Below are 13549 nucleotides of genomic sequence, written 5' to 3'. Positions count from 1 at the left end.
ATGATGATGTAGTAGTATTTAGATGATGATGTAGTAGTATTTAGATGATGTTGTAGTAGTATTTAGTAGTATTTAGATGATGATGTAGTAGTATTTAGATGATGATGTAGTAGTATTTATTAGTATTTAGATGATGTTTTAGTAGTATTTAGATGATGATGTAGTAGTATTTAGATGATGATGTAGTAGTATTTAGATGATGATGTAGTAGTATTTATTAGTATTTAGATGATGATGTAGTAGTATTTATTAGTATTTAGATGATGATGTAGTAGTATTTAGATGATGATGTAGTAGTATTTATTAGTATTTAGATGATGATGTAGTAGTATTTATTAGTATTTAGATGATGATGTAGTAGTATTTATTAGTATTTAGATGATGATGTAGTAGTATTTAGATGATGATGTAGTAGTATTTATTAGTATTTAGATGATGATGTAGTAGTATTTAGATGATGATGTAGTAGTATTTATTAGTATTTAGATGATGTTGTAGTAGTATTTAGATGATGTTATAGTAGTATTTAGATGATGATGTAGTAGTATTTAGATGATGATGTAGTAGTATTTAGATGATGATGTAGTAGTATTTAGATGATGTTGTAGTAGTATTTAGATGATGTTGTAGTATTATTTATTAGTATTTAGATGATGTTGTAGTAGTATTTAGATGATGATGTAGTAGTATTTAGATGATGATGTAGTAGTATTTATTAGTATTTAGATGATGTTTTAGTAGTATTTAGATGATGATGTAGTAGTATTTAGATGATGATGTAGTAGTATTTAGATGATGATGTAGTAGTATTTATTAGTATTTAGATGATGATGTAGTAGTATTTATTAGTATTTAGATGATGATGTAGTAGTATTTAGATGATGATGTAGTAGTATTTATTAGTATTTAGATGATGATGTAGTAGTATTTAGATGATGATGTAGTAGTATTTATTAGTATTTAGATGATGTTGTAGTAGTATTTAGATGATGTTATAGTAGTATTTAGATGATGATGTAGTAGTATTTAGATGATGATGTAGTAGTATTTAGATGATGATGTAGTAGTATTTAGATGATGTTGTAGTAGTATTTAGATGATGTTGTAGTAGTATTTATTAGTATTTAGATGATGTTGTAGTAGTATTTAGATGATGTTGTAGTAGTATTTATTAGTATTTAGATGATGATGTAGTAGTATTTATTAGTATTTAGATGATGTTGTAGTAGTATTTATTAGTATTTAGATGATGTTGTAGTAGTATTTAGATGATGATGTAGTAGTATTTAGATGATGTTGTAGTAGTATTTAGATGATTATGTAGTAGTATTTAGATGATGCTGTAGTAGTATTTAGATGATGATGTAGTAGTATTTATTAGTATTTAGATGATGATGTAGTAGTATTTAGATGATGATGTAGTAGTATTTAGTAGTATTTAGATGATGATGTAGTAGTATTTAGTAGTATTTAGATGATGATGTAGTAGTATTTAGTAGTATTTAGATGATGATGTAGTAGTATTTAGATGATGATGTAGTAGTATTTAGATGATGTTGTAGTAGTATTTAGTAGTATTTAGATGATGATGTAGTAGTATTTAGATGATGATGTAGTAGTATTTATTAGTATTTAGATGATGATGTAGTAGTATTTATTAGTATTTAGATGATGATGTAGTAGTATTTAGATGATGATGTAGTAGTATTTATTAGTATTTAGATGATGATGTAGTAGTATTTATTAGTATTTAGATGATGATGTAGTAGTATTTATTAGTATTTAGATGATGATGTAGTAGTATTTAGATGATGATGTAGTAGTATTTATTAGTATTTAGATGATGATGTAGTAGTATTTAGATGATGATGTAGTAGTATTTATTAGTATTTAGATGATGTTGTAGTAGTATTTAGATGATGTTATAGTAGTATTTAGATGATGATGTAGTAGTATTTAGATGATGATGTAGTAGTATTTAGATGATGATGTAGTAGTATTTAGATGATGTTGTAGTAGTATTTAGATGATGTTGTAGTAGTATTTATTAGTATTTAGATGATGTTGTAGTAGTATTTAGATGATGTTGTAGTAGTATTTATTAGTATTTAGATGATGATGTAGTAGTATTTATTAGTATTTAGATGATGTTGTAGTAGTATTTATTAGTATTTAGATGATGTTGTAGTAGTATTTAGATGATGATGTAGTAGTATTTAGATGATGTTGTAGTAGTATTTAGATGATGATGTAGTAGTATTTATTAGTATTTAGATGATGATGTGGTAGTTTTTATTAGTATTTAGATGATGTTGTAGTAGTATTTATTAGTATTTAGATGATGTTGTAGTAGTATTTAGATGATTATGTAGTAGTATTTAGATGATGCTGTAGTAGTATTTAGATGATGATGTAGTAGTATTTATTAGTATTTAGATGATGATGTAGTAGTTTTTATTAGTATTTAGATGATGTTTTAGTAGTATTTATTAGTATTTAGATGATGTTGTAGTAGTATTTAGATGATGATGTAGTAGTATTTAGATGATGTTTTAGTAGTATTTAGATGATGTTTTAGTAGTATGTAGATGATGTTTTAGTAGTATTTAGATGATGTTTTAGTAGTATTTATTAGTATTTAGATTATGTTGCCATTGTATTTAGGCCAAATGTCAACATCAGTGATACAGCTTCTCTGCTTCTTTTTCTGTCTCTGACTGTGACTTTATTGCCATCTGTTCTTTTGTACAACATCATTGAGAAATCTGAGAACTGAGTACATACACTTTCTCTTCGCTATTCCTCTCGGGCTTTTGTTTGTCCATCTCAGAGGCAGTCTGTCCCAGACATTGACATCCACTTCTTTTCTCTACAGTGAGTGTTTGTCTTCTGGTTATTGTCTCTGTAGTCCCCTTTCACCACGCGTTCACGTTCATCATCATTTATATCATGTGTAGCCTAATGAACTGCATGCTTTCCCGAGTCGCAGTGGGAGGACCACACAACATGTCATCATGTGACTCCACGTTGACTTCGATATAATAGTTATTATATCAATATTTGTACGGGAAAGTGTTTCAAGCGTAATACATTTTACTGACACAAAAATATCCCACCTTCTCTAGCGTATTTTTGACATTTGGAAAGTTTACCGACAAATTATCTGTTTCCATCAGGCCTCTTTTTCCCGACGTACTTTATTCACATAAAGAGATGGGAACCTGTTTAGTGATTCTGACTATGTCCTAAATGGTGCCCTAATACACTATATAGAGACTTTTGACCAGAGCCCTAAGGGTAGGGATTAGGGAAAAGGGCACAACATTAGGCTTCTGACTTACATACTGTGCATTCGGGAAGTATTCAGACCCCTTGAATTTTTCGTCATTTTTTTACGTTACAGCCTTATTCTAAAATGTATTAAATCATTTTTTCTCCCTCATCAATCTGCACACAATAACTTATAATGACAAAACAAAAACAGGTTTTTATCAATTTTTTCAATTTTTTAATTTTTTAAAAACTTGGAAATATGACATTTTCATAAGTATTCAGACCCTTTACGCAGTACTTTGACAAAGACCATTCTCCCCTGATTGCTCAGTTTGGCTGGGTGGCCAGCTCTAGGAAGAGTCTTGGTGGTTCCAAACTTCTTCCATTTAAGAATGATGGAGGCCACTGTTCTTGGGGACCTTCAATGCTGCAGGAATGTTTCGGTACCCTTCCCCAGATCTGTGCCTCGACACAATCCTGTCTCGGAGCTCTACGGACAATTCCTTCGACCTCATGGCTTGGTTTTTGCTCTGATGCACTGTCAACTGTGGGACCTTATATAGACAGGTGTGTGCCTTTCCAAATCATGTCCAATCATTTGAATTTACCAAGGATGATCAATGGAAACAGGATGCAACTGAGCTCAATGTCGAGGCTCATAGCAAAGGGTCTGAATACTTATGTAAATGAGGTATTTCTGTTTTTATTTTTATTTGTAATACATTTTCCAAAATGTATAAAAACCTGTTTTCGCTTTGTCATTATGGGGTATTGTGATGTCATTATGGGGTATTGTGATGTCATTATGGGGTATTGTGATGTCATTATGGGGTATTGTGATGTCATTATGGGTATTGTGATGTCATTATGGGGTATTGTGATGTCATTATGGGGTATTGTGATGTCATTATGGGGTATTGTGATGTCATTATGGGGTATTGTGATGTCATTATGGGGTATTGTGATGTCATTATGGGGTATTGTGATGTCATTATGGGGTATTGTGTGTAGATTGCTGAGGATTTCAGTGGGCTGAATACTTTCTGAAAGGCAGTTTATGTAAATATTTCAATCTAATTCACATTAATTCACAAGTTAAGCAGGTTGATCAAAAACAAACTGTTGGTACTATTATTTCTAATTCTATAAGTAAATTACCAGTGAAAAACCTATTTAAAAAACAAAATATTATTGAATACTGCATGAAGACAAGGTACTCAATACTGCCTGAAGACACATGCTGCACGGTACTCAATACTGCCTAAAGACAAGGTACTCAGTACTGCCTGAAGACACATGCTGCACGGTACACAATACTGCCTAAAGACAAGATACTCAATACTGCATGAAGGCAAGGTACTCAATACTGCCAGTAGACAAGGTACTCAATACTGCCAGAAGATGCAGGCTGCACGGTACTCAATACTGCCAGAAGACAAGGTACTCAATACTGCCAGAAGGCAAGGTACTCAATACTGCCAGAAGGCAAGGTACTCAATACTGCCAGAAGACAAGGTACTCAATACTGCCAGAAGACAAGGTACTCAATACTGCCAGAAGACAAGGTACTCAATACTGCCAGAAGATACAGGCTGCACGGTATTCAATACTGCCTAAAGACAAGGTACTCAATACTGCCTGAAGACAAGGTACTCAATACTGGGCTGAAGATGAGGTACTCAATACTGCCTGAAGACACATGCTGCAAGGTACTCAATACTGCCTGAAGACAAGGTACTCAATACTGGGCTGAAGCTGAGGTACTCAATACTGGGCTGAAGCTGAGGTACTCAATACTGCCAGAAGGCCAGGTACTCAATACTGCCTGAAGACAAGGTACTCAATACTGCCAGAAGACAAGGTACTCAATACTGCCTGAAGGCAAGTTACTCAATACTGCCAGAAGATGCAGGCTGCACGGTACTCAATACTGCCAGAAGACAAGGTACTCAATACTGCCAGAAGACAAGGTACTCAATACTGCCTGAAGACAAGGTACTCAATACTGCCTGAAGACAAGCTACTCAATACTGCCTGAAGACAAGGTACTCAATACTGCCAGAAGACAAGGTACTCAATACTGCCAGAAGGCAAGGTACTCAATACTGCCAGAAGGCAAGGTACTCAATACTGCCAGAAGACAAGGTACTCAATACTGCCAGAAGACAAGTTACTCAATACTGCCAGAAGATGCAGGCTGCACGGTACTCAATACTGCCAGAAGACAAGGTACTCAATACTGCCTGAAGACAAGGTACTCAATACTGCCAGAAGACAAGGTACTCAATACTGCCAGAAGATACAGGCTGCACGGTACTGAAGAAAGTAGGAAACCAACTTGGAGGAACCAAATAAAGATTGAAGTCTGTCTGTAGTTTACACTCCACCTCCAATAGAAGAAGAAATTAACAGCTCCTTTATAACTATTAACAGGCCTGCTAAGGCTCTCAGCCTAATGTGCACCAGGTAGCAGACATGGGCACAACAACAACAACATACCACACAACAACAACAACACACCACAACAACATACCACACAACAACAACAACACAACAACACACCACCACAACACACCACAACACACCACAACAACACACCACAACAACACACCACCACAACACACCACAACACACCACAACAACACACCACCACAACACACCACCACCACAACAACACACCACAACAACACACCACCACAACACACCACAACACACCACAACAACACACCACAACAACACACCACAACAACACACCACCACAACACACCACCACAACAACAACACACCACAACAACACACCACCACAACAACATACAACACAATACACCACAACACACCACAACAATAACACACCACAACAACAACAACAACACAATACACCACAACACACCACAATAACAACAACAACACACCACAACAACAACAACACACCACAACAACACAACACACCACAATAACAACAACAACACACCACAACAACAACAACACACCATAACAAACACCACAACAACACAACACACCACCACAACAACAACAACACACCACAACAACACACCACCACAACACAACACACCACCACAACAACAACAACAACACACCACAACAACACACCACCACAACACACCACCACAACAACACACCACAACACACCACCACAACAACAACACAACACACCACAACAACAACACACCACAACAGCAAAACACACCACAACACACCACAACAACACACCACAACAACACACCACAACACACCACAACAACACACCACAACACACCACAACAACACACCACAACAACACACCACAACACACCACAACACACCACAACACACCACCACAACACACCACAACACACAACACACACAACAACACAACACACACAACACACCACAAACACCACAACAAACACACCACAACAACACACACAACACACACAACACACACCACCACAACACACCACAACACACCACAACAACAACACACCACAACACAACAACAACACACCACAACACACCACAACACACCACAACAACACACCACAACAACACACCACAACAACAACAACACCACAACACACCACAACAACACACCACAACAACACAACACACACAACAACACACCACAAACAACACACCACAACACACCACAACAACACACCACAACACACAACACACACAACAACACACACACCACAACACACACAACAACACAACACACAACAACAACAACACACAACAAACACAACAACACACCACCACAACAACAACACCACAACACACCACAACAACACACCACCACAACAACAACACAACACACCACAACAACAACACACCACAACAAGCAAAACATAACACAACAAGAAAACACAACAACACAACCTACATGGGGGAAGTGATGGAGTTTTATATTCCAGCCTTTAGGATCGAGGATCCATTCCACTTTATATTCCAGCCTTTAGGAGTGCTGATCGAGGATCCATTCCACTTTATATTCCAGCCTTTAGGAGTGCTGATCGAGGATCCATTCCACTTTATATTCCAGCCTTTAGGATCGAGGATCCATTCCACTTTATATTCCAGCCTTTAGGAGTGCTGATCGAGGATCCATTCCACTTTATATTCCAGCCTTTAGGAGTGCAGATCTTTAGGGGAGTGCTGAGGATCCATTCCACTTTATATTCCAGCCTTTAGATCGAGATCCATTCCACTTTATATTCCAGCTTTGATCGAGGATCCATTCCACTTTATATTCCAGCCTTTAGAGTGCTGATCGAGGATCCATTCCACTTTATATTCCAGCCTTTAGGAGTGCAGATCGAGGATCCATTCCACTTTATATTCCAGCCTTTAGGAGTGCTGATCGAGGATCCATTCCACTTTATATTCCAGCCTTTAGGAGTGCTGATCGAGGATCCATTCCACTTTATATTCCAGCCTTTAGGAGTGCTGATCGAGGATCCATTCCACTTTATATTCCAGCCTTTAGGAGTGCTGATCGAGGATCCATTCCACTTTATATTCCAGCCTTTAGGAATGCAGATCAAGGATCCATTCCACTTTTTTGGATCATAATGAATAAGGAACCTGGGAGATTCTGAGATACTACAGCCAAGGGGAAACCAAACTGATCCTAGATCAGCTGAGGGATTGGAACGTACAAGGTATCCACGGTGACAGGGGATAAGAACTGATCGGGGATCAGTGCATTGGGAAGCAGACAATCAATGCTTTGTTAAGTCGCTCTGGATAAGAGCGTCTGCTAAATGACTTAAATGTTAAATGTTAAATATAGGGAGGTAGACTGTAGTTATGGTACCGATCTAGATTCAGTTTAGGCTTTTAGATAATAATTAATAAGATTACATGGACAGGGAGGAACTGATCCTAGTGTTTTGGGTAAAAGGAGGTTGTTCGTGGGAGGTAAGCAGCAGTAGTCGGGAGGGGAGATACTGAACCTCTCTCGTCGGCACACAGTTCAGTTCCCGCCGTCTCGGGTATTATTTCCATCCTCGTCAGAACCATTTGTCAAGGGAACAGCTTTGCCTTGAGGAAGACTAGTCCGTCCGTCCCCCCCTAAAAGAAGCCTCTCTCTCCCTGAAAAAGAACCGCTCCCTCTTGAAAGAAACCTTTCTCCCCTGTCTCGCCCCCTCCCAAAGGAACCTCTCTCCAAGTCTGTTGTGTTGCTGCTTCAGGGGGAGTGGCCGTAGCCTCCATACAGAGAGGTGGTGTCGTTTTCACACCAGAACCTTGTGGTTTGTTATGGAGGTTTGCCCTCTAGTGGCAGATTTGTGTTATTGTGTTGTTTTGACTGGATAATACCTCCAGTGGGCTACTGAACCAATGCATTGAATAGAGATACTCCCATATCAAGGTATTATTCATGTAAATTAAAACATTGAAGTTGATCTTGCAACTGTTTTCAGATCCCATGTACTGCTATCTCCTGCTGTTGTGCCCTTGAGCAAGGCACTTACGTTGAAATAAAGATCACCTTATTTCCCTCTGCTTTCCTCTCTAACCAGATGCCTCCTGGGCCTCGTCTGCCCAGCAACGGCAGCCTCGTGGGGATGTCAGCCCAGACCCAGGCCCAGACCCACCAACGCCCCCCTGCCCCTGGCTCCAACACCCAGCAGAAACCCCCAGGACCAGGGAAGGTCATGCAGAGACAGCTAGCCCAGCAGCAGCACATCATCAATGACTCTGTGAGCTCTAGGTTATCATCAATGACTCTGTGAGCTCTAGGTTATCATCAATGACTCTGTGAGCTCTAGGTTATCATCAATGACTCTGTGAGCTCTAGGTTATCATCAATGACTCTGTGAGCTCTAGGTTATCATCAATGACTCTGTGAGCTCTAGGTTATCATCAATGACTCTGTGAGCTCTAGGTTATCATCATGACTCTGTGAGGTTATCATCAATGACTCTGTGAGTGTTATCATCAATGACTTTGAGGTTATCATCAATGACTCTGTGAGCTCTAGGTTATCATCAATGACTCTGTGAGCTCTAGGTTATCATCAATGACTCTGTGAGCTATAGGTTATCATCAATGACTCTGTGAGCTCTAGGTTATCATCAATGACTCTGTGAGCTCTAGGTTATCATCAATGACTCTGTCGGCTCTAGGTTATCATCAATGACTCTGTCAGCTCTAGGTTATCATGTTAACATCTGACTCTGAGCTCTAGGTTATCATGTTAACATCTGACTCTGTGCTCTAGGTTAACATCTGACCCTGAGCTCTAGGTTATCATGTTAACATCTGACTGAGCTCTAGGTTAACATCTGACCCTGAGCTCTAGGTTATCATGTTAACATCTGACCCTGAGCTCTAGGTTAACATCTGACCCTGAGCTCTGGGTTATCATGTTAACATCTGACCCTGAGCTCTAGGTTAACATCTGACTGAGCTCTAGGTTATCATGTTAACATCTGACTCTGAGCTCTAGGTTATCATGTTAACATCTGACTCTGCGCTCTAGGTTATCATGTTAACATCTGACTCTGAGCTCTAGGTTATCATGTTAACATCTGACTCTGAGCTCTAGGTTATCATGTTAACATCTGACTCTGAGCTCTAGGTTATCATGTTAACATCTGACTGAGCTCTAGGTTAACATGTTAACATCTGACTCTGAGCTCTAGGTTAACATGTTAACATCTGACTCTGAGCTCTAGGTTATCATGTTAACATCTGACTGAGCTCTAGGTTATCATGTTAACATCTGACTCTGAGCTCTAGGTTATCATGTTAACATCTGACTCTGAGCTCTAGGTTAACATCTGACTCTGAGCTCTAGGTTATCATGTTAACATCTGACTCTGAGCTCTAGGTTATCATGTTAACATCTGACTGAGCTCTAGGTTATCATGTTAACATCTGACTGAGCTCTAGGTTATCATGTTAACATCTGACTCTGAGCTCTAGGTTATCATGTTAACATCTGACTCTGAGCTCTAGGTTATCATGTTAACATCTGACCCTGAGCTCTAGGTTAACATCTGACTCTGAGCTCTAGGTTAACATCTGACTCTGCGCTCTAGGTTATCATGTTAACATCTGACCCTGAGCTCTAGGTTATCATGTTAACATCTGACTCTGAGCTCTAGGTTAACATCTGACTCTGCGCTCTAGGTTATCATGTTAACATCTGACCCTGAGCTCTAGGTTATCATGTTAACATCTGACTCTGAGCTCTAGGTTATCATGTTAACATCTGACTCTGAGCTCTAGGTTATCATGTTAACATCTGACCCTGAGCTCTAGGTTAACATGTTATCATCTGACTCTGAGCTCTAGGTTAACATCTGACTCTGAGCTCTAGGTTATCATGTTAACATCTGACTCTGAGCTCTAGGTTATCATGTTAACATCTGACTCTGAGCTCTAGGTTATCATGTTAACATCTGACTCTGAGCTCTAGGTTATCATGTTAACATCTGACTCTGAGCTCTAGGTTATCATGTTAACATCTGACTGAGCTCTAGGTTATCATGTTAACATCTGACTCTGAGCTCTAGGTTATCATGTTAACATCTGACTCTGAGCTCTAGGTTATCATGTTAACATCTGACTCTGAGCTCTAGGTTAACATCTGACTCTGAGCTCTAGGTTATCATGTTAACATCTGACTCTGAGCTCTAGGTTATCATGTTAACATCTGACTCTGAGCTCTAGGTTATCATGTTAACATCTGACTGAGCTCTAGGTTAACATGTTAACATCTGACTGAGCTCTAGGTTATCATGTTAACATCTGACTGAGCTCTAGGTTATCATGTTAACATCTGACTGAGCTCTAGGTTATCATGTTAACATCTGACTGAGCTCTAGGTTAACATCTGACTCTGAGCTCTAGGTTATCATGTGACTCTGTCTTACAAAATGTTTCACTTTGAGAACTCAGACAGTTCCCACGCGTTCCCCTTCAATCCCACCCCTGACAATCTCATGTTGGATTTGAACATGTAAACAAAATGTCATTGTTGTTTCATTGTCTCTTTCTGTTGTGTTTCAGGACAAAATCAATAGTAGCCAGGATCTGTTTAACCGTCATCTAACCAGACCACCACCAGACTATAAACAGCCCCGAGGAATGGTCCAACCTACAGGCCTTTTCACAGGTACATCATTCATTTGAATCATTCATTGCTTCCATGTAGGAAGGAAAAAATCAGTATTGGCTCTTAATGGTTTTCCATCATTGTTTGTGTCTGTACGAGCCAATCAGAACAGAATCAGAACATTCTTTGTGTATTCAGGTATGAGTTCTTCCCAGTCGTTGTCGACCAACGGGTCTGACCAGAGTGACCTTCTATCCATGTCCTGCCACATGCCCAGCGGCCCGGGATCAAAGATGACCCCTCCTCCCACGGACTGGAGGTTTGGGAGAGGCCTCCACCAGATCCAACAGCACAACAACCAGACCAAGATGGGACTCGGAGTCGGACTCAACCAAAACAAGCCCAGGTTCCCTGGTCCTCCCAACGGCCAGGGTAATGGGTTTGAGGTGGGTGGTCTTACCAGTGTACAACATCCCTCAAGGACATCAGTAGGCCAGCAGAGTGGAGGGATGCCCAGTCAGGGCCAGGGTCTCGGGCTGGGGGGTGTGATGGGCTGGCCTCCTGGAGCTAAAGCTCCTATCATGGTCCCTGGGTCTCTCGGGGTAAGGCAGCCCCCGAACTCGCTCCAACCACAGGGTGCCCATTCCCAGTCTCAGCTCGACATGTCCAGCCACCAGTACCCTCCTGGCCCCCGGCACATAGGCCCTGGCCCACCCAACCAGGTGGCACCAGAAGTTGGCATGCTGCCTCTGAACCCAGCCCTCCGCAGCTCCACCACCACCACCACCAACCCCAGACCCAACCAACCCATGATGCCTCCTCTGCCAGGGCTACCAAGCCTCAACCAGGCCTCTCCGGAGCAGAGGGTTCCCGCTGGAGGCAGCACCATCGGGGTCTTCCCACCACATAACCACAACCCTGGGGGAAGCTACCAGACCCAGAACAGCCGGGCTGTTAACCGACTGACCTTTGAATTCCTCCAGGAGGGAGACAACACCGTCCCAGGGATCAACACTGACTCAGACTTCATCGACTCGCTGCTGAAGTCTGGATCCGGCAACGACGACTGGATGAAAGACATCAACCTCGATGAGATCCTGGGCAGTCACTCATAAAGTGACCTCGATGAGATCCTGGGCAGTCACTCATAAAGTGACCTCGATGAGATCCTGGGCAGTCACTCATAAAGCGGGATGATGTGGGATTGCATAAATAGGGCCCAGAGTTTTCCATGCAGCTCTCATGAATTCAGGTTCATTCCAGAGAGTTTTTCTCTTCTATTCTCATGAATTCAGGTTCATTCCAGAGAGTTTTTCTCTTCTATTCTCATGAATTCAGGTTCATTCCAGACTTTTTCTCTGCATGTCTCGTGAATTGGGGTTCATTCCAGAGAGTTTTTCTGTAGAACAATTCCACAGAATTGGTGGCCAGTTTTTCAATCAAAACATTCCATAGAATTGGGAGCGCTGGTCAGGAGTTTTTCCAGGTTAGATGGGCCATGTGGTGTGGAAAAACTCCTGACCTTAATTATAGGCTCCAACTAGAGCCAGGAGCTCCTCCCTCTTCTGGTCAGGATAAACTCCAGGACCCATCCATAAAGACTGATAACTGCAAACGCAGAACTTTCCCCACAGAGACTATGGATGGCCTTGGGTAGTGCATCCCAAATGGCACCCTATTCCCTTTATACTGCACTACTTCTGACCAGGATCCATAGGGCTATGGTTGAAAGTAGTGCACTATATAGGGAATAGGGTATCATTTGAAACACAGACCATGAATGGCCATGAGTCAGAATTCACCTAAAGGGATTACATTTGCAAAGCTATAATGTCATTTTGTAAACCCAATATATAATTTGATATCTAATTGTACCTTTTGTGTATTCCTGTGAAGAAATATATATTCTGTATAATAATATTTGAGTACATTATAAAGGTTCATTGAATAAGAAGATTCTCTGACAGCGTCTTGACCTGATTCTGAATATATTCTATCAAACCTTTCTCTTTTCATAACATGGGTTATAACCACAAACCCTGGTGGGGTTAGAAATGTCACCCTATTCCATACATAGTGCACTACCCAGTCTTCATTATGTAGGGGATAGGGTGTCATTTCTGACACAGATATGGGAGGTAGTGTACTGCTAGTGACTAGAGCCATGTGGGCCCTGTAATACATGGGGTAGAGGGGTCCAACCATGGTCTA

At 40.2% G+C, this 13549-nt stretch overlaps 1 protein-coding gene across 1 annotated transcript in view; it reads left to right on the top strand.

The window, feature by feature from the left end:
* Positions 1–13292, top strand: part of zmp:0000001236 (mastermind-like protein 2) — a 212219-nt gene extending 198927 nt beyond the window's left edge. The window contains exons 4-6 of the mRNA XM_065024150.1: positions 8796–8975; positions 11293–11398; positions 11537–13292. Coding sequence (XP_064880222.1) covers positions 8796–8975; positions 11293–11398; positions 11537–12453 — 1203 coding nt within the window. The 3' untranslated portion in view covers positions 12454–13292. The remainder of the gene's footprint in view (positions 1–8795; positions 8976–11292; positions 11399–11536) is intronic.
* Positions 13293–13549: the final 257 nt, after the last annotated feature.

The sequence above is a fragment of the Oncorhynchus nerka genome, linkage group LG11, assembly GCF_034236695.1.
Source record: "Oncorhynchus nerka isolate Pitt River linkage group LG11, Oner_Uvic_2.0, whole genome shotgun sequence".
NCBI lineage: Eukaryota > Metazoa > Chordata > Actinopteri > Salmoniformes > Salmonidae > Oncorhynchus > Oncorhynchus nerka.
Note: the sequence above shows the minus strand (reverse complement) of the source record. Positions and strands in the feature narration are given on the sequence as shown.